At 40.4% G+C, this 22,371-nt stretch overlaps 1 protein-coding gene across 5 annotated transcripts in view; it reads left to right on the forward strand.

The window, feature by feature from the left end:
• Positions 1 to 22,371, forward strand: part of LOC115793025 (stromal membrane-associated protein 1-like) — a 172,798-nt gene that overhangs the window by 135,469 nt on the left and 14,958 nt on the right. For all 5 annotated transcript variants that reach the window (XM_030747730.1, XM_030747729.1, XM_030747728.1 and 2 more), the window contains exon 8: positions 5,335 to 5,456. In XM_030747730.1, coding sequence (XP_030603590.1) covers positions 5,335 to 5,456 — 122 coding nt within the window. The remainder of the gene's footprint in view (positions 1 to 5,334; positions 5,457 to 22,371) is intronic.

A 22,371-nucleotide genomic window follows, 5' to 3' on the forward strand; every position in this document is an offset into this window, starting at 1 on the left:
GGTCCTCTGACATCATCATTTAACTTTCCAAAAAGTGGAATGCAGGTTGTTTTTCTGCAGCACAGCCTTTCAAAAATTCATGAATATTCTTTGCATCAGCATCAGCATGTAATAACTATTTTCTCTTCACCTTTTGACATGAGGGAAGAGGTGGTTTCTCTCTTCCTTTATCTCCTAACAAACACATTGCAATATCAGCCAGTTATTCTGCGTCCATTTTCCATTCTTCCTTCTCTGTAATGACTCCTTCTAACACTAGCTAATGGCTGTGGTCACCAGCCGGGCTTCTGCTCTCTTTTTTTGGACTCCCAGAGTCACTCAAAGGGGAATGAGAAAACTTAATTTCATGCCCTAGTTGGGACTTGTGTTTGGAGGAAAAAAGTGGGTTGAATTTGCATATCTCTGGCTTCATGGCTGTATCAACATGTTAGTGAATATAACAACTGAGATGAAAAAAAAAAAAAGACCTGAAGCAGCTTTTTGACCAACGAGAGCACTGTGTCATAAATTTGCCTGTCTCTTCACGTTATTGCATTAAAAATCAATTCGGCGCTTAATCAGGTCAGATATTTTACCTCATGCGGCGGTGACCTTAATGTGACAGCACTCCCATGCTGAATGAGACTGTTGCCTGTATGTGTGTGTGTGTGTGTGTGTGTGAGAGAGAGAGAGAGAGAGCAAAGGGGGTCCCGAGTGATTATAAAACACACCCCCTGCATAAACTGTTTCTATGTCTGTTTCTATGGTGAAGTTGAGAGTGCTCTCAAGAAGCGGCTCCATCCCATAATAAGGGATGGCGGGCACAGTGCCTGACATGGCAGTGATGATGAGGATGATGGGCCCTATTCTCCCTGCAGCTCATTTCCATGGCAATGGCTGAATGAATTTTTGCTAATAGAGGGGTGGGATCAGACTGGTAACTGATGCATTTCACATCTTATTTTTCCTCCCCTCTGTTTCAGTGTGTGACTTGTACCTGTCACTCTTGTCAGCCTCTAAAGCAGTTATCATAATTATGATAGATGTTATTTGCATGTCTTTATGCAAAAAAAAAAAAATTTTAAGTAACTTAGAAGTAATTTAACAATGAAAACAAAAGCAAGGCTCATAAATGACATGCAGGGATTAAAAAATGCATAAAGAGCAAAATCTATAGCTTAAATATTAGGATGGAAGAACGTCACAAAGCAATTATTTAAAAGTGAAGTTTAATAAATGCCTTGAAAAGGATGTCGAGCCCATCTTTCTGGCCTTCTCACAGTAAATGGTTTTCCTTGTACCCTGCTGTCTGGTTAAAAGAGCTCAGACTTTAAAAGGGCTAAATTATAGATGTCTCATCACTGTGGTTATATAAATGACCTCCGCTGCAAGCTCACTCTCACACACAGCCAGTTGACTCCCTTTTTTCTCTTTCTCCCTCTTTTCTATCTATCACCATCTCTCTCTCTCTCTGTCTTGTCTCGTTAATGACAGCGGTACATTGTGTACTGCTGGGGTTTTCTCCAGCTCCATGGGAACTGCTCACTCTGTCCATCCAACTGTCCATCCATTCTCTTTTGCTTATCCTGGTCAGGGTCGCGGGGGGGCTGGAGCCTATCCCAGCTGACATAGGGCGAGGGTCAGGGTAGACCCTGTACAGGTCACCAGCCTGTCACAGGGCCAACACAGAAAGACAGACAACCATTCACACCTACGGGCAATTTAGAATCACCAGTTAACCTAACCCTAATAAGTACATGTCTTTGAACTGTGGGAGGAAACTGTCCTTTGCTTATTTTTGGAAGCTGTCCTGTACGAAAAATATGGCTGATTGAATACAACCAGGAACAATGTATTTTGTATGAATACAGTGGAAGTATGAAAAAAAGGTACTAAAAAAACCCCTTTGTTCACACACTGGCTCACTGAAGTGCTCATCGTGATTGCACTACTTTAAAAAAAAAAAAAAGCTGCAGCAAGGTTGTTGCTTTAGTTTTCATATCAGCACGCTCTTTAGATGAATTTGTCAAATGTTTGACGTCAGGGTTTGAAACACAGTCGTGCTGGATGTTCTTTATGGCTTTGAAAGTCGTGTTTGACTTGAATCCAGTAAGGCCATCAGGCTGCAGTTTCTGACTGAAAAAATGGTGAGTGATGGATTTTCTGTGCATTGAAAGGGGAGGATTCATATTTAGAAATGATTACATTATGTTCTTGGCTTTCAGGAACAGAATGCTCACCACAGCTGTCATCCATCTGGCTTCTGGCAGCTTGCTAAGCTATGTTTTTTTTGTGTGTTTTTCTTTTTTTTTTTTTTTTTGCATCTTGTACCACCAAAGTTAGAGACAAGCGGAGACAAGACCTCTTGAATAATGAGAGCACATGCACTGCCACACTACATACAGGTGCAGGTGGGCTTGGAGCCATGGAGGAGCCATAAGGAAGGAGGTGTAGATCGAGAATCTGCACTCCACTCAGTAAACTGTGAGCCATTGGGGGTTTTTTTTGTTTGTATGTTTTGTTTTTTGAGCAAGCCCTTGGCAACAGTGGGAAGGAAAACTCTTGTTTAATAGGAAGAAACCTCTGTTAGAGCCAGGCTCAGGGAGAGACCCAGGACAAAGGGCACACTGTGGGAGAGAGAGCTACATTTTAATAATGACTGATCTGTGTTGCCTGCTCTTTTTGAGAAAGTTGAGATGATGTAGTAACTACAAAAAAGGATATGTTTGATATGATTTTATTGTGCAGAAAGTTTTGAACATGAGCAGCAATCACGCTCAATCACAGTGAAGTTCAGGGGGTGTATCATTTGAGAATATACAGTAAAAGAAAATATATTTTAAAAAATGCAGGAATGCAAATATGTTAAAATAAAATCCTTACTATTATATAATGCTTCACTTTGTTTGTCCATAAAATAAATATTTCCAACATAAATTGATGCTTAAAAGTTACAAATTGGTGTTAAAGTTTCACCAGAAGACAGAAAATTACACGTCTGAAGCTCAAAATGTTGTGTTTTGTTTGTACAGTAGGTTGTCTAGATACAATCAATTCAGTCATTGGTTTATGCACAGAATGTAGAGAAACATCTTCAGCGTCTGTATTTGAACATTAATTTGTACTCTTTAATTCAACTAAACATTGATAAAATCACACAAATCTAAACCAGCTCTGTGACACAAGGTGAAAAAATATTTTACAGCCAATTAATTAGCCTGTATTACTCCAAGGGCATTTTCACAACTGAGCTAGCTACCGAAGGAGTGCAGTCATCAAAGTCGTTGTGAGCATGTTCAAATTAAATAGGATGATAATTGTAAAATGAGCTGTGTGGGGAGCTTTGGAAATGTGTGCGAGTGCCTGAGAGGTTTCTATTTCTATTCTCAGCATCATTGCACTGAGTGTAGCATCAGGAAGGGCATCCAGTATAAAACTCTGCCAAATCAAACATGTGGAGCACCTGCTGTGGCAAAAGTAGCTTTAAATGCAGTAAAAGGTTGGCTGAGCTGGAATTTTTCCTTGGTGACTTTAGTTGTACAGTAGAGTCAAAGTCAGATTTTCAGTATTTGTTATTGTATATTTACTGTTTTCAACTCATCCAGCTGAAGGACTTATGAGCTTCATCTGTTCATCTGTCCCTCCACAATCACGAGTCAGTCCCTATTCCTCCTAGAGTATTGGTCAGATATTAGTAATTCGAGATGAATTGGATACAACTGTTTCCAAGCCTCCTAGACTTCTGAGTGGATTTAAATTCTCCTTCGTTTGTACAGTACAGTGCACCCAACCAATGACAACAAAGCTTAAATCCTTCTTTGTGTGACTCGTGATTTATCATGAGCTGCTACATCATTAATGTTCTGGTTATACTATAACATAGATCCCTGAATAAAATATATAAAAGGCTAACCCATCAAAAAACATCCCTGAGATACATAAAGTGATTTTATGAAAGTTTAAATAGCTACTGGAATAGATAAACCAGGTTGTGAAAGAAAAACATGAAAATAGCCCTCTGATTGGCAGCCAAACTTTTAGACAGATATTGATTGTTGCACTTAGTGGAACATGTCCATGTGATGAACTACACCTGTGCTACTTTGCTAGCGGCACCTGTGTGACGTGCAATGGCAACTGACTTCATACATACCAAAACTGACAGCAACAAGTGTAGTGAGCTTGAACAATAGGTCACGCATCGGTGGTCTCTGCAGAGAACAGAACCTCAGCCACGGTTGGTAGGACTGAAGGAGCAGAAGGAACTGCGTATTAATCTCAAGAGGAAAAAGAGGCAAGGATTAAGGAGATAAACAAAAATCAACAAACTGTTCACAGACCATTAGGAAATTGATTAATGGATACTGGTTTGCTATGAGTCCATAATTAAACTACATGTACTGAAGGTTTGTATGGTGGCAGTAGCATCAAGGTCTGGAACTGTTGAATAATACAATTTAATAAATACTGACATACAGCTGTCATGGAAGGCAAAGAAGCCACAACCAGTTTTTGTTCCAGGCTGCAACCATGATTAATTTTGTTGTAAAGCAGGGCATTTTAAGATGCTAATTTATGGCTACTGCCTCGCTTTTGGAGCCAGGCATTTTCACACTGCAGTGTTTGACTTTTCCTTGCTGGCTTTGTTTTCAGCCCGGAAATTGCTGCTTGAGGTGAACTGGTATTTACTGATAGAGTCACAGACTGCAAAGTGTGAATGCAAACAACAAATGCTTCAAGCAGCAAAGGTAGATGTCTCAGCCAGATAATGATGTCACCCACAGTAGATAGTTTGTGGATGAACTGATAAAAAAAAGAGTCCGGCTGATACACGAGAAAACGTTATTATTACAGAAGGTGGTTCATTCAAAGCTCCGATGCTAAAGGCAACACACAGCAGTTTTAGACAGAAAGCAGTCCTTGAATGCAGCTTTCTGTGTTATTAAAGACAAATATGTATATGTTTATGTATTTGTGTTCATTCTGAGCTGCATTTCAAACTTTTTATTCAATATTTTACTTGACAGTTGTGCTTGTGTTGTCCTCATTATAAAAAGATGTGATTTTGTTATATAATGCAGGCCATTTAATATAAGATCAGGCTTGGCTTCCTCTAAAAATAACCAGTGTATATGTAGATTGTCACCCTACATTCTTCCTTTAGAAAACCCATATTATGTGTGGAATTTTAAAAACAAGTGTGTAGAATTGTTGTGTATATACCTCATTTAGAAATCCAGTCCCAAGTGTCTTTAATTTGCAGAGATTTCAGCCTCTTTGCTTCGATGTCTTTGACTCTGTCATATATTTTTGGGAGATACTGCACATCTCTTTTTATCTCTGTCTCCCTCTCAGATGCTCCAGAGGGGGGTGGGAAGGGCTCAGGCGGTGCTGCACCAATCAGCGATGAACTGGACATCTTTGGACCAATGGTCTCCAACCCGCTCCCCTCATCCAACAACACACAGCAGGCTCAGGTAATGCACTTTCTCTCTCTCTCTGGCTTTCATCAGCTGCTTATCACTGCAGGCAGGCTGCAACACAGAGAGTCTGCAGAGAAAACACACACACACACACACACAGCAAACACACCATCCGCCTTGTGCGTGGTGACACACACTCTCTGAGGATCATATCAAAGCAGACTGCCGTAGACTCTCTTTGACTGAATTAATTTGACCAATGTCCTTCAAAGGAGAGTGTGTTTGTGTGACTGGGAGCAATAACAGTGAGCTGCTACAGTGAAGGCAACAGCTGGGAGTGATGGAAGGAGAATAGCATCACTCGGTTTGTTGCTTTCTCCTTTAAGATACAGTCTAATCAACAGAGATGGATTAAACTATATAATCCTAATATAGAACTACAAAAAAATATAGTGCTACTTTTTACATATTGTTTGAAGATTTGCATGACCACAAACGACCACATGGGGAAAGATGGAGGGAAACATTTTGCCCAGCCTTTTAAAAGAGTATCTTAAGTATACCTTTGATGCTTCTATAGGAATTAAGAGGGTAAGTAGCAGCCATGTGCTGCTAATCAGATACACCTGATTATCTGTAAGTGTGAAAACTGCTATAAAAGTAGAAGTAGAAGTAGAAGTTTGCTGGTCTGTGGTATCATGTTAACACACCTACATGCACCAATCTTCCCAGGAGTGGACATCCCCCCAAATTCACCCCAAGGTCAGACCACCCAATTCTCAGAGAATGTTAAAGTTCATGACAGCGCAATTAGAAAAAGACTAAACGAGTGAGGCTTCTTTGGAAGGATTGCTAGAAGAAAACCTCTCTCTCAAAGGAACTGGCTGCACAGCTTAGGTCTGCAGAGTTGCTTTTGAATAAACCACAAGATTTCTGGAATAATGTCCTTTGGACAGACAAGACCAAAGTGGAGATGTTTGGTCATAATGCACAGCCCCACGTTTGACAAAAACCAAACACAACATATCAGCACAAACACCTCATTCCAACTGTCAAGCACGTTGGTGGTTTGGGCTTGTTTTGCAGCCTCAGAACTTTTGTACCTTGCAGTCATTGAGCTGACCGTGAAATTATTCTATAGTCAAATGTGCGTGAGCAGGACTTCTACTAACATACATGGATATGGGCCACACAATGTGGGAAGAAACCAGGAAGCTGGAAAACACTTTTGGCTCGTTTAGCACAGAGGTCGCAGTATGACCAAGATTATTGCAACCGTGTGCAATTAACTCATGATCGTGTTGCCTTTGAAATGGATGCTTTGGTGACTTTGGTGCGTCAAGAGGGTGATAAAATGACAATAAGATGGAGTCAACCTATCAATTTACAATTGCATGGGGTCAGTCTGTTTGTGGTAATTCAGCAATTAACTGAAAAATCAGTGAAAATAGCAAATCTGTTGTAATCTGCATAGACAGAAATTCACATTAACTGCTTCAATTCAGAGTCCAGTCAGAAACCTCATAGATTAGAAATTCAGAAATTTCTCCACAAGTAATGACATAGTTGCTGCAGGATAGCGATTTAACTACAAGCTGACATATACAGTACACTCAGTAACCTTCCTTTTATATAGGAATATAACCAAAACACAACCAGTTGAGTCGAGTCCCCTATTGCAAAGAGATGCATCGCAGACAAGTTGAGCTCATCAGTGCAGACTGACTCAGATTGATTGCGACATGTTGGCAGTCTGTCTGCGTTTATAGACGGCAGTTATTTGCAAACCTTCTCTGTCTGCAGTCAGTCTCAGTCAGACTGCAACAGTTTGTAGACAGGTTGCCTCCCAGAGGTTGAGGGTGTTGCACAGCTGGTTGCTGTAACTGCTTGCAATCAGTTAAATTCAACCACATATTGTTTTTTCCAACTCCCTAGTCACACGGCGGTTGCTGTCCCATTTTTACTCTAGTGTGACTGAGCCATAATGGACCCATGGTGCAGCTTTGGCAGTTATTATTAGCTAATCTTTTCTAGCTGGGTTACATTGCTTAATTACACTGTCATTTGCATCACTGATCAGAAGTTTGTTATCAACTTAACTTATTCATAAATTAATACATAACTCCCTTGAAAAATGAGATAATATATTTTGTGGGGGTTATTCATCACTTTTATTAAATTCTAATATGATGTTGAGCATATTTCTATTATACTATCAGCAAAAGTTCAGCAAGCTTTCTTTTGAAATTTACCTAATTTTATTTAAAAAAATCCTCTCCCCTTCTAATTTTTTAAATCTGTTTTGTTGTTTGTTGTTTCATTTACGCGTTTACATAGTAAACATATAGATTGCAGTCAAATAAATTACTAGTCTCACTGCATCTCACTGAAATCATTGTAGTGTCATGCATAGTCAGAGCTAAAGACCAGGAAAAACCTTGAAATGTGGTCCATGAATACTCAACAGGGTTTAAAGAAAATAATTACTTTTTCAATCACAATGACAATATTGGTTAGAGATGTTGAAATTAAATATTTATGAGCTATTTTTCTCAAATCATTAGGACCATTTTTACATATTTCTGCAAAACAATTGAAGCTTGGGAAGATGATTAAGGACAAATAGAGAGGAAAAAAATAAAGTAAATGAAGGATGAAGAGCAGAGATGGAGCTGCTGTCCAGTGGGTGTCTGCAGCCTTATTGGGATTTTCATTTTCTCGGTAAACAAACAGGATGTTTATCAGAATGAGAACAGAAGAAAATTGGAAAAGAGCTTGATGCTTCACTTCATTTTTCCTCCTTTCCTCTCCTACTTTGTCAGCGGTTCCTCTCAAAAGGACGAGTAAGTTGTGCTGAATTAAACATTTTCGAGGAGCAGTGTTCAGTTTAAAATGTGGTTGTCGTCCCTCAGTCATGACCTTTGACCTTTCATTCACATGGAAATCAGAACTCACCTAGTAATGCAGAAACACATGAAACACACACAGAAACACACGTGTATCTATATAAATAAACAGCCTCTTTCTAACACATGCATGCAGCTTAAAGAAGAAAAGACACACACACACACACACACACACACACACACACACACACACACACACACACACACACACACGACATGCATGTCACGTACTGTGAGACCCAAATACACACAAAGGTGTATGTTCACATTAAATTATCATCACATGAATTATGGTTAGGGTGAAATTCATTCTCTCACTTGTTCCTAGGTGTCAAATTGTACATCACACTCTGTCTCTGTCCCTCACACACACTCACACATCTTGGTGCCTCCAGGGGTGAGAGACCAGGCAGTGGCTCGCAGGAGACCCAGGCATGAAGAACAATTATGGGCTGCTGTAACTGCAAGCTCTCCCTCTGCACTACCAGCCTCCCACTTGCCCTCTAATCTCCCCTCCACGCTCACCTCCTCTGTGACTCCATCTACTGCAGTGGTGCTTCTGCCTCACACCTTGGCTTATTTCCATATATTCATCACTCCTCTGTTCTCCCCACGATCCTCTTCTTTTGCTCTTTTAGCGAGGCTCTGGTGTGGTCACACGTAAAGCAATGCAGCGCTATGGATGCAGGTCAAAGTTAACACAGCATTAGTGCTTTGTCTCACTAATCTTTCGTTTGCATTTCATTTATGGGCATCAAAGTTTTGCCAAAGTATTGCCAAAGCTAACTGTAGTTTATAGATAAATCTATAATTTATAAGCTATATTCTGTCCAAATGTTTAGGCAGTTATTAAAATAGTGAAATGAACAGTAATGTAGCAGCAAGACAGAGATATAGGTTTTGAGATCCTAAATTTCAAGTTCAATTTATATAAATGTTCCTGTTTCTTTGAATGTTTTACACTGTAGGAAGAAACACACGTGCCAAACAGTCATCGCATATTCTGTTTTCTTGGCTGTTTGTGTCTTTCTGTTTTTGGTTCCCAGTTTGTGATCATTTCTTTCTATTTCTGATGTTTTAAAGATATCTCAACTCTAAAAAGAGTTTATGAGTTGGCAGACAAGATTCTAATACACTTTGGCTTTTAGTTTTCTATTTATTTATTTATTTTACATAAAGCTATAAATTGATTAATCTGATTTGTGTTTAGAGGACAGTGTTGCTGTGAGAGCAGCAATTGCAGCAAAGTGATGCACGACAAACAAATCGCTTCTTGTGTGGACGACCCTTTAAAAATCCAATCCAACCATATTGGCAGTGTAATTTTGACTAGTTGATTCAATTATTAAAAATATCTATTTTTTTCTCCCTTGTCAAAACAGCAAATAACTTCTTATAGAGAAAATGTGCGCTGTAGGTAGCTGTAATTAATTACATATAGTCTACTTTCATCATATACTTCTGTCAAGTTTTGACTTGTTATATTTTCAAATCCTCATATCCTTCTTCGTCTGGCTGCTCCCTTCAAGGGTCGCCACAGTGGATCATCTTCCTCCATCAAACCCTATCCCAGCATCCTCCTCTGTCACACCAGCCCTCTGCATGTCCTCCTTCATTACATCCATGAATTCCATCCATGTTCACTGTCCCTCCTCAGCACATGTCAAAACCATCTCAGCCTCTCTGACTTTGTCTCAAACCGCTCAACCTGAGCCGTCCCTCTGATGTACTCATTTCTAATCTTGTCCATTCTTGTCATATGCTCTTCATTCATTAGTACATTAATATCTCTATCTTTAATCACCCCAACCTGCTGCACATCCTTTCCAGTTCGATCTCTCTGTTTAGCCAATTGATACGAGTCCTTTTCTCCTTCCTTAGTGTCCAACATTACTTGCAACTCATTAGGAGCCTTTGTCTTTGCTTTTGCTCTCTTTGCAACTTAACTGTCACCATTAAAAATAAAAATACTTTACAATTTAATTTCATTCCTACTACTTCAAATTTCCACTATTGACATTTGTTCATAAAATTCATTTCAAATCATCAAGTGAAAATTTTAATTATTGATTTGTCTGCTTCAATTTTAACAACAATTTAATTGTATATATATAGATCTGTAACTAGTCAATATTATATTTGTAGTCATAACAGTTCTATTTGGAATATAATTGTAATTGCTTTTATATTTTGTGTTGGATATCACATTATTTTAAAGGCCATTGTAGATCGCATAAACAGATGGATACCTAAAATGAATGTTTATTGGGTTGAAATGAAGGGTTGATATAAAGGAAATTGTCTATTGGTATGTTGAACATTTCTGTGTATATATCTGAATCTGAAATGATCGACGTGTCAAAAATGAACATGCAAACTAGCCTATGCAGATGATTTGGGCAATTTTAGTCGAAATGATGTTTTGAAATGTAATTTAAGTGAAGCAGTCATCACCACAGGGACTCTATTCTTCACTTGGCCCTTTGGTTTGGGGAGCTTTGGAATGGAAAGTGTTTGGGCAGCTGGATTTCAGCTAATTTAAAATGTAAGCACTTTCTTTTGAGTTCTAATTTTACGTGCATTTTCTCCCGATTCTGCTCTGCATGTATTTGTTGGTGTTTTCCTGTGTACGCTTATAATGGATCTGCAGGATTCTGCAGATACTTTTCCTTCACCTCAACAGTAAATACAGTCAAGACTGTTTGAGATTGATGGTTAAATGCCATCTGCATCTTTCCAGTCATAGCTTAGCAAAACTAAGAAGGCAGGTGGTGGATTTGCATGGCTGTATTCTGAGTAATACTTGGTGTGTGTGTGTGTGTGTGTGTGTGTGTGTGTGTGTGTGTGTGTGTGTGTGTGTGTGTGTGTGTGTGTGTGTGTGTGTGTGTGTGTGTGTGTGGTTTGCAGGGGGTGTGTCTTTATTCAGCCCTTTACAGAACCAAAGATGCAAGAGCAACAGTGTGGTAAACAGTGTGTTTATCTGGTCTAATGTAAGCTAATGATGTTGGCTTTCTGCCTGTAGTATTAATCACACATTTACTCCACAGCCAAGAAATGGCTTTGAAATGATTTTGTGTGTTACTCCTTGGGAAGCACTTTTCGAGACTGACACACGTATCATGTAAAACTGGATGTTTCATATCCCGCATGTAGTTTAGTGTAGCATTAATCACTTTGCTTTGTGTTATTATTTGGGTAAAATTACTTTGCTGCTGTTCACAATGATATTGCCATATTCACTGGTATATTCTCACCCTTTCAGAGTTTCTCTTATTCAAATGTGCAAACAGTAACACAAAAAGGGGTAACCTCCATGGTGTGCAGCCATCTAATCAGGATTCACCTTCAGCCTTATGCTCTCACTCTGCCCAAACATAGCTAATGTATTAGCAAGCCTCATCAGCCAGGACCAGCAGGATTGATTTTTTTTTCTAATTTTTTTACTCGTGTCAGTTTTCTTTCTTTAATAGTTGCCCTAATTAAACACTGAATAGGGAAGACATGCATAACATGCCCATTAGTCCAGAAAACAGTGTCCCAATGACAGTTCCTAGACTGGTGGGACTGTTTATTGGCACTCAGTAAGTCCTGTATTTTTCCAGACTTATTTTCCTAACATATGCAATTAATAAAGCCATTAACAGAGCAGTGAAAGCTACATGATTTAATTGTTTGACACGCTGTAGCTGCGGTGTGTATCTGTAACTGAGAAGATCATTCAGCTTGACTCGGTGTGTGAGAGTTATATACGATCTAAGTTACACACAAATGATGCCATTATATATTTTTTCTTCTCTACACTGTATTCCCCCTCCCTCCCCGGCCTCAGTTTGCCCTCTGTTTGCCTACACCTTAGACCTTTTCTTTTTCCAGCTGATTTTATGCTCTATTATCCCCTCAGTATGTCTTCCCTCACACCTGCGCTTCCATTTTCTTCTCTCTCCGCAGGTGCTCACCATTCATTCTCTCACAAGAATATATTTTCCGTGAATCTGCACACACAGCACTGTTTCTATTCATCCTTCCTCTTCATCCTTCAGAGGTCTCTTTCCTGCTCGGTTTTACACTTCTTGCCTTACGGTCCATCACTGTACTGCTTATACAGTGTCTTTTGTTGCCCGGGGCCCTGACGTCAGCCGGTCTAAATACAACACATGCAAACAGTAAATGGGACTCAATTTTGTGTTTGCATTCTTTATCTGGTGCGTTTATCATAGATTTATATGAAATTTAATCTGTTTCGCTAGCTTCATGTTGGCACCTCTGTATTTAACTGACACATACATCACAGACATGTGGGGTGTGTGGGTGGGAAAAACTAGTTTTATCTCATACAATGTATTGAATTTGATAAGGCTGTTTTTCCAACACTGTTTAGCAGATTAAATAATGATAGCATACAAGTGATCCAGAGAGAGAATATTTGCAGTGTTGTGGGGCTGGAACAGACAGTTATCAGATTAAGACAGAGCTGAGATATCTTTGAAGAGCTCAGAATACTTAACAGACTACAAGTGTGTGCTGCATAGAGGCTGTTTGAACCAAACAGGCTGCTGTCCCATGGCCCTCCGCTTATGGCAGCACACTCTTGTCTTTTTTACTATTATAGCAACAGTTGTGTTTTGTTTCTGCAACAGTTCTCTAATCAGAAGATGGATTTTTTTTAAACATGCCACCAAAATCCATCTTTTCTGGTTTTTGTAGTTCTTTGTGCGCTGCCTTCAGATTTAATTCAAACTTGTTTCTTTGCACTAAGAAGTGCTTTGGTTGTCTCAGCCACGTTCAGGTGCTTCACTGGTATTTGCTGCTACATTTAAAGAAAAGGCTGTTACCAGTATGTGGCCAGTAAATGCTTCTGCTTTTGGCGTGAAGGTTTGCTTGTAATTGGAGGCTGTTCTCTCCAAGAAAACAAGCCAATAGGTTGTCTGTACAAGCAGGTATTATGACCTGTAGTTAAGTTTTAAAGTTAACTAGCCTCTAGCAGCAATGTGAATAGGTGTATGAAAAGTGTGTGATGGTGCAGATGTGGTAGAACTCTGCAGTAAGATAACCTGGAAAAGTGAGCTCTCTAACACATGTTTAACTTTCTGCTTTAAGCCAAACTATGACCTTTTCCTAACCACGTAGTTTTGGTGCCTGGAACCTAAAGAGTCTGTTCTCAGGGAAGTGATAACGATGTGTCACTCACAACCACATTAGATGTGTATGAGTGTAAAGGACCACTTGGTGTCCCAATACTGTGAAGACACATATTTTAACCCAAACCCAGCCAGGTAGTTTTTGGTGCCTAAACGTAGCTAACGAGTAAAAGCAAAAGTTAAAGCTGAGTGAGAACATGTGGAGTCTGCATGTTCTCCTTGTGTCTATGTGGGTTCTCCCCGGATATTCCAGCTTCCTCCCACGGTCCAAAGACATATAAGGTTGATTAATCTGATTTGGCTGGAAGTGTGAATGTGAGCATGAAGCTCTGTTAGTCCTGAGACAGACTCGTGGCCTGTCCAGGGTGTACCCCGTCTTTTGCACTATGACAGCCGGGTTAGGCCTCTGGCTCAACCGCAACCCTGAAGAAGTAGCATAATGGATGAATTGATGGGAAAAGAAGCTCCTCTGTGAGTGAAAACCAACCAAATCAAAGAAGCAAAAATCAAAAAAGCTACCAAACAACCTTACTCCACCAGCACCCTACACCTGCTAATATTTAGGATAACCAGCAGAAGACAGTGAATAACAGTGAAGTTGAATTGAATATTTTTCCCAAAACCCTTTTTTAAAACCAAGTTCTAAGTATAACCTGTAGGAGAGCAGTTGATAGTTGAAGTGACGGTTGGTATGCATTTGCTGCTTGTCTAGTTCAAAGGACAGCTCATCTTGGTAATAGCTGAAATCATTATCTGCCTTAATACGGTTAAAAACAGACACCATTTTTGTTTTTCATTCTTTGACCTTGAGTTATTCATGAAATTCTGCTGAAGGCAACTCTTTGTGATGCACATCCAAAGATTCGCACTCAGCTCGATATTGTTTATATTGTGTTTCACCTTTTCCTTTGTCTTCCCAGTAAAGAGTGTGGTGAAGCATCAACAACCATCACAGCAAGCAACTGTCTGCCTCAACAGAGACTACTGATGGGTTTCAAGGTTATGCTGATGGAAGGTTTCACATTTGTATAGTGCATGTGTAGACTGTGTTTTGAAGAAGATCAACCTCTTAATGGGAACTTTGTACCTTTTTCATTTTAACATTTCTGCCGCCAGCACATCAAGAAACAGATGCCAAAGGCTGCAGATCATTTGGAGATGCCAGCGGCATCAAAGAGAACAGCGTTTTTTGACATCCTGAGACCCTGAGAGCATGTTGACCTAACCAACCAGCCAATCAAGTCAGCAGCAAAACTTATAATGCTCTCATTGACTGGACAAAACGTGACACCAATGCCCCACCTACATTCTAACGTGGATACTGCCTCAGACAGAAACACATGAGTTTTAGATGACCTTGCGACCTTTCCTGTGTTTCCAAACCTCTAGATATATAATGAGTATACACTGATCATTATGATCACCTGCCCAATTTTGTGTTGGTCCCCCTTTTGCTGCCAAAACTGCCCTGACCCATTGAGGCATGGACTCCACCAAACACCTGAAGGTGTGCTGGGGCTCCATGGACTGGACTTGTTTGTTCATCACATCCCACAGATGCTCAGTTAGATTGAGATCAAACTTGTTGTGCTTCTCAAACCATTCCTGAACCATTTTTGCTTTGTGGCAGGGCGCGTTATCCTGCTTAAAGAGTGCTGTCTGTATTCTGACACCTTTCTATCAGAACCAGCATTAACTTTTTCAGGATCAGGTGACACGGGCCAACCTTCACTCCCCACGTCTATCAGTGAGTCTTGGCTGGCTGTGATCCGGTCGCTGGTTCACTGCTGTTCCTTCCTTGGACTCCTTTTGATAGATACACCCCACGAGAGCTGCAGTTTTGGAGATGCTTTGACCCAGTCTTCAAACCATCACAATTTGGCCCTTGTCAAAGTCGCTCAAATCCTGACGCTTGGCCATTTTTCCTGCTTCTAACACATCAGCTTTAAGGACAAAATGTTCACTTGCTCCCTCCCACTAACAGGTTCCATGAAGTGAAGAGATAATCAGTGTTATTCACTTCACCAGTCATTGGCCCTAATGTTGTATATATACGCTTCTCCACTCAGATCACTATTCTTTACGCAGCCTCGGACTTCGAAAAGAAAACCCCACAAACCAACATACAGCGTCAGCCTTTCATTTATCTAACAGTGTTCCTCTCCTATATATACAAGCAGTACACACAAGAACACAGTTTTGACAGTCAGTACACATCCCCAGATTTTTACACATACACACAGATATACTGAGGACTGAATTTTGGATTCAGCAGGCGGATATTGCTTTACAGCTGTGATTAGTTGGGCCTGTGAAGAAAGAGGAAGCCGGCAGCCTGCTGATTTGGGCAGCTATTAACTGGCATCGGGGAATGCTCGCCTATCTGTGCATATGTCAATTATAAAAATGCGATTACAGCCTTGTAGGAGGGGGAGGATTTGTGTTATCCCCAGGTTGTTGCGCTCTCTCTCCATTTCACACGCACACACTTTCTCTCTTCGTCCTGTCCTCTGTCTTTTATTCACCTCTGCCTGAGTGTGGGAAATGCAGTTATGAGATCATTTTTAACAGGAAAACTCCCAAGAAATGTGGTGGGGAGGGAACGAGGGATAGAGCAAGGAGAGAAAAAGATGTCTCTGTTCTTTTTGTTTCCCATGGAAACTGTTACCCCCACATAATAGTAATTACATAAAGATGCCTGAAAGCTGAAGTGTATTGTATCATTATTTTTTAGTAACTGTTAGAGTAAATAGATTTCTCAGGTGATATTGAACCACGTTTACTACTTTATCTTTGATTTTCTGAGTATAGTGATAGAAATCCCACCTCTGAATTGTGGCAGCTGAGCTCTAGCAGTCCAGCATCTCACTGTGTAATGAGGTGCTGACTTAGGAAAACAGACATCGCTTATACACAGGTTGAAGCTGAAAAGCAGTAAAAATGACAGCAAACATTTATACATCAAAATTTTTAGTAAAGCTGACTGTCAGCCTTCAAAAAGTAGTTCTACAGTGATCCACAGTGACTGATTGTGTCCACGTTTAGGAATACATTTATGTAAAATTTGCAAGTTTTGGTCTAAAATAAGACCAAATCAATACGATACTCTTGATTTTATACTCCATATTATAAAGTTTTGTTTTTTATTTTTGGCTTTTATGCCTTTATTTACAGGAAACTGTAGAGAGCAGACAGGAAAGCAGGCTGAACTGGGGGAATGAGATGCAGGAAATGGTGTGGGGCTGACTGAAACCCAGACCCCTGCAGTAGACTTCAGCATACGGGCCAGCTCAACTCAGTGAGCTATGACAGGAGCCATTATAGAGGTTTTAATGGGGAAAGTCTGCTTAGCAAAAATATAATAGTGTTAGATTGGATAACAAAGAAGTTGTTATAATAATCATAATGTTTATTTGTACAAAAGTCATAACACGCATGACTTAATGCAATGATATGGGAAAAAAATTAAAAATTAAACTTCAAACTTAAAGTTGATGTATCAGATTAAAATAGGAAGGTCCATCCATCCATCCATCCATCCATCCATCCATCCATCCATCCATCCATCCATCCATCCATCCATCCATCCATCGACTTCCGCTTTAGGTCTTGAAATATAAACAAGTCTTTAAAAGATGAAGCAAGCTAGATTTTCCCAGGCAGCTCTAACGGTAAATGCTGTGAGGCGGCACCAGAACCCTGCCTGAGGATCATAAGCTGCCACCTGGATGCTACAGGGGCAGCAGCTCCAACATGTATTTCTGGAGCCAGGCTATAGAGGGATTTAAAAGCAACAAGTAAAATCTTAAAATCAATTCTTACAAACATGGTGACCTAGTTATTCCAGTTATTTAAAACTGGGACATGTTTACTCTCTTTGGTTAATGTAAGAATTTTGCTGCTGCATTTAGAACAATTTTGAAGTATTTGTATTGAGTTTTGTTTAAACTGTTATGATTCACAGGAGAGAGGACCCAAATGCAGACAAAGAAAAAGAAAAAATTTAACAAAGAAAAAGCAAGCCTGTGATGGCTGAAAGGCAAAAGGACTGAATAAAACTACACAGAAATCTAGAAAAACACAAGGAACATGGGGAGCACAAGCAGGTCGAGGTCACAACAAGAATTAAAACATATAGACTAAAGCATAAGGGAGGACCAGGGACCTCGTCTATGACGCAAGTTCAGATTACCCAGCTTGACAAGTTAACCCAGGGTTTCACAATTCAGCTATGAGCTTGTTCAGATGAGAGGGGCAGTGTTGGCAACATCTGACCAATCACAATTATGAACAGGACCACTGGCAGCAGAAAGACTGTTTTACAAATGGAGCTAAAGCTATAATTTTAGAACATGATGGGGAGGTTAAACACTTCATACACACTGAAAGTAACACAGCTGATTCAGACAAAGCATCGGTGTGTTTGAACTGCTCGATGAGTATGTGTGTGTGCTTTAAGCACTTGGGTCAGTGAGACTGCAAAAGCGCTGCAGTATTAATAAAGTCGAACCTGTTTGAAGGCAGCGTAAATAACAGCCAGACTTATCAGTCTCACAGCTGTATGATTAAGACACGGTGGAATCTAACAGAATACAGTCATCCCATTAAATTAATGATTACATGTGAGTACGACAGTGTCAGTGTTTTTCTTACAGCTGCAGCCCCGGTGCTTTTTAACCATCTGACAGCAAAGAGGAGTTCCACAAAGAATAAAAAAAAACATTATAAAAAACATCATTTAAAATTAAAAAAAGCTTAGCCAACTTGAAAATTTGACATAAGGCTAACAAGTTCAAATTTGTGCCTTGTTTCAGGATCATATAATATACCTTATAAAACCAAAAAAATAAATGTTTTAAAGTTGCAGCCAAGAAGAAGAGTATATTTCTTGGGGAAAACAAAGACTTTAGACGGCCTTAAATGTTTATAGACCCTCTTACTCTCTGTGAACTGAGACCAAGAGAGTCCGAGGTCTTCCAGGAACAGTGACACTGTTTTCCAGAACATCCAGCTAAGCTCAAGGCTGCTGAGATGGAAAGAGGTGACAAAGATTTATCATGAACAGTTTTCTGTGTCATTGCTCTGCAAAGGTTCCAATCAAAAGCATTTTCATGTGCTAATCTGCTGTATCAAACATTAACATTAACATAATTAGTAATTTGCTCCATTGATGGGCAAGTATCATTCACAACAACGTGAGTAAAACATAAAAAAAAAATGCATCAAACATTGAAGAGACTCCAAAAGTGAGAGTGGATGTTTCGGCTGTGTCACTGCTGAGCCAGACTGAGACAGAAGTCAAGAGTGATTTGATTTGATTTGAATCTTACCTCCAAAAACTAAGTAAGCAGCTACGCTGGAAAGCACGATGGACAGCCTGATAGCAGGGCTGCTTCGAGCAGGACTCACATTTAAATTCCAAAATATAAAGTTCTCCTCAGCTGTGTCCTCTTTGATTGCCATAACTCACTCAAAGCTGTGGCTCATTTATCTTGAACGTGCATCAAAGTATACCTCGTCTGTATATTCTTGTGACACATGCTAAACGCACACCGCCATCCAGATACAGGGCTCTGCAGCTTCAATGGTGACGTTATAAGCTTGTGCAAGAACGCCTGTGTTTCAGGACTACATGGAAGAAGGAAATGGAGGTGGCAGACTAAAGTAAACAACGGAAGAAAAATGTAGTTGATTGCTGAAGAAAGGATGAAGGGCTCAAGAGGGAAACAGATGAATTGCATTTTGCTGAGAACACAACAAAGAGGGTGAGAAGGCAGAGAGAAGTGAGGTAATGAACCAGTGACCAGCGAGCTCGTTCCACTTTTCTTTCTTTTGTTTTTTTCCCCTCCTTTTTTCTCCTGCTCCTTTCTGGCACACACTTTTGCTAATTCAGATTTTCTAAGACGAGCTTTGCTTTTGTTTTCAGTAAATTAACACGCACGCATGCGCACACACACACACACACACACAAACTATTACAGTTTTAAAGCCACAGATGGTCTATCAGAGGGGAGTGTATGAGTATTTCAAGCAGTGATGGAAAATAGTAGTGTGTGTGTGTGTGTGTGCGCGCGTTCGTGCTTGGCTGTAGAGGTCTATGAATAGTGACAGTGAGGAAAAGGCTGTCAGAGCAGTAATTCAGAGCTCTGGCTGCCCACATCAACACCAACACTGGGCAAAAAAAGAATGGAGCCTCGTTTTGAAGAGGCTTTCTATTACACAGTATGCTGCTAGGAGCCCCGCAGCACCTCACACACTATGTGGATAGTGGATGTGTGTTTGATGTATGTGTGTATGTTATTGTCGTTGCAAATCCACATGTGACATTCCCTGCTTGAATTTCTTTAGCTTTTAAGGAGAGACAAGAATGGTGCATCTCTTACATTGTGTGCCACCTGTCTAGCTTTGGCAAAAAAAAAAATCTCCTGGACTGCTTTGCTGTTCTTTTCAGTGCAAATGGAGCAAATGCTCCTGGAGTGTCTGGCAGTCACAGATGGTGGAACGAGTGAAAGGCCAGTGGAAGCTGCTTTGTTTTGAGCAACAGCTTTTATGTCAAAAGAGGCTGCAATTTTAGGAAACGTCTTTGAGGTAAAGGATGCTGATTATGTTCACTTTCATTTGCAGCACCTCGTCCTAAACACATCTCTTGACAGTAATATAATGTTCTGAAAGACTGCAGCCCTTCATATCAGCCTGTCTGTGACTCTAATACATGATTATATAGGGATTGTAATACGAGGAGTGAATAAAAATTTGAGGGAGTATTTCTCCAAATAGCTGTACTGGATGTACCATTGACGATCATCTTCTCCTGCACCTCTGGATAGTGGCTGCTATTTTTAGATCACTACACAGAAGTCCCGATGTGTCTCTGTGATGCATTTCTGTTCCTCTCCAGTGTATCAAAACCCTGATCTTTCAACTCAGTATTAATTTTCAGGAAGTGAGTGAAGAGGCAAATCTGACAAGTGGTGTGGGTGGTGAGTGAGTTGTGTTTCTTTGGATATATATATATATATATAAAAAAATGCAGTTATTTCTCAGATGCCTCAAGATATTACAGTAGAGCTCCATGTTGACAGTCTAATCGCGAGGGACCAGCTCGTGGTGCAGAACCCCACAAATGTTTTGGGGGTGAGAAGAAAACAATACTTGTGTTCCTGGTCTGACTCCTCACATAACTCACCGCCTCTGGGCTTTGAAACTGTGGACTCAACTGGGATCTGCTCGGTGGGAGCTGGGTCTGATTCAATTTGATTGTTTGTTTTTTTTAGCGGACATGGTCAGCAGCACTGCTCAGGTAGGTTGTGGCATTTAAACAATGCTCAGTTAGTACTCTGGGGCCCAAAGTGTGCCAAGAGATCTGTGCGTTCTTGTTGTTTACACCAAATTTCGACCCAAGCATCTGAATGTTGAAGCAGAAGTTGAGACTCATCAGACCAGACAACATTTTTCCAGTCTTCTATTGTCCACTTCTGGTGAGCTCATGTGAATTGTAGCCTCAGTTTTCTGTTCTTAGCTGGAAGGAGTTGAATCCAGTGTGGTCTTCCTCTGCTGTGGCCCATCTGCTTCAAGGCTTGACGTATGGTCTGTGCAGTGATGCTCTTCTGCATTCCTTGGTTGCAACAAGTAGTTATTCCTAACAGCTTGCATCAGTCTGGCCATTCTGCTCTGACCTCGGACATCAACAAGGCATTTCCACCCAGAGAGTCGCCACTCAACGGAGATTTTCTATTTTTCATGCCAACCTCTGTGAACCCCAGAGATGGTTGCGTGAGAAAATTCCAGTAGATTAGCAGATACTGAAATACTCAGACCAGCCCATCTGGCACCAGCAGCCATGCCACATTCAAAGTCACTAAAGTCACCTTTCTTTCCCATTGTGTTGATCCTGTCTGCATGCCTAAATGCATTGAGTTGCTGCCATGTGATTGGCTGATTGGCAGTTGTACAGCTAATGAAATGCCTGGCGAGTGTATAGTCACTAACATTCTGTAACCAATAGTCAACTGCCCCAACTGCCCCTGCGCTGCCAAAACTTTGTGTATTACACAACCAGTGTTACATATCTAATGTCATATAATCACCCTAAACCATACTGTTTGTCGCCGGGAAAAGCCAGTCCCATTGGTCATCCATCACTGTCTGTAATTTTTCCTTGCTTTTTACTTTTTCTACCAAATGAGGCCAGCTCATCGGCCTTTTTCAAATATTTAGACTCAAAACACCACTCTGTCTCCTGGCTGCAGCTCAGGAAGTAGAGCAGATCATCTGCTAATCAGAAGGTTGGTGGTTTGATCCCTGGCTGCTCCAGCTTGCATGCCAAAGTATCCTTGGGCAAGATAGTGAGCCCCGAGCTGTTCCTGATGTGTTTGTCGTAGTGTGAATGTGTGCGCGAATGTTAGACAGAAAGCACTTAGATGTAGAAGCGTAGGAAAAAAATGCTTGTATGAATGCGTGAATGAAGACGTGCTGTATGAAGTGCTTTGAGTGCTCAAGTTGAATAGAAAAATGCTATAGAGGAATCAGTCCATTTACCAAAAGATTAGTGGAAGCACAGGCATTAACAAGCTACTATGAAACTGTAATACAGCCATTAGTAATGTCATTTGTTGCACTTGTGTGTCATCAAGTAAGCATCCCCTGAAGTTACTGCCTGTGTAACGCCTGATTACTTCTTTTTGGTACCTGTCTCCTCTGTCTCAACAAGGAAGTACTTACTGAGGATGCGAATAAAGGGAATACTTATAAATAATACACTCTAAAGAGGGCATATTCTCATTTCCAGCTTCATATGTTTATTCTTGAAAATAAGGCTACTAGACTAACCCTGTGTGTCCCGTACTGGACCTGCAGCCCCTCAGTTCATCCTCTATGTTGAACGAGCTGTTTTAGCCTCTCTCCCTTTAAGCCAACTTTCTTCTG

This window comes from Archocentrus centrarchus, chromosome 15 (assembly GCF_007364275.1).
Source record: "Archocentrus centrarchus isolate MPI-CPG fArcCen1 chromosome 15, fArcCen1, whole genome shotgun sequence".
Lineage (NCBI taxonomy): Eukaryota > Metazoa > Chordata > Actinopteri > Cichliformes > Cichlidae > Archocentrus > Archocentrus centrarchus.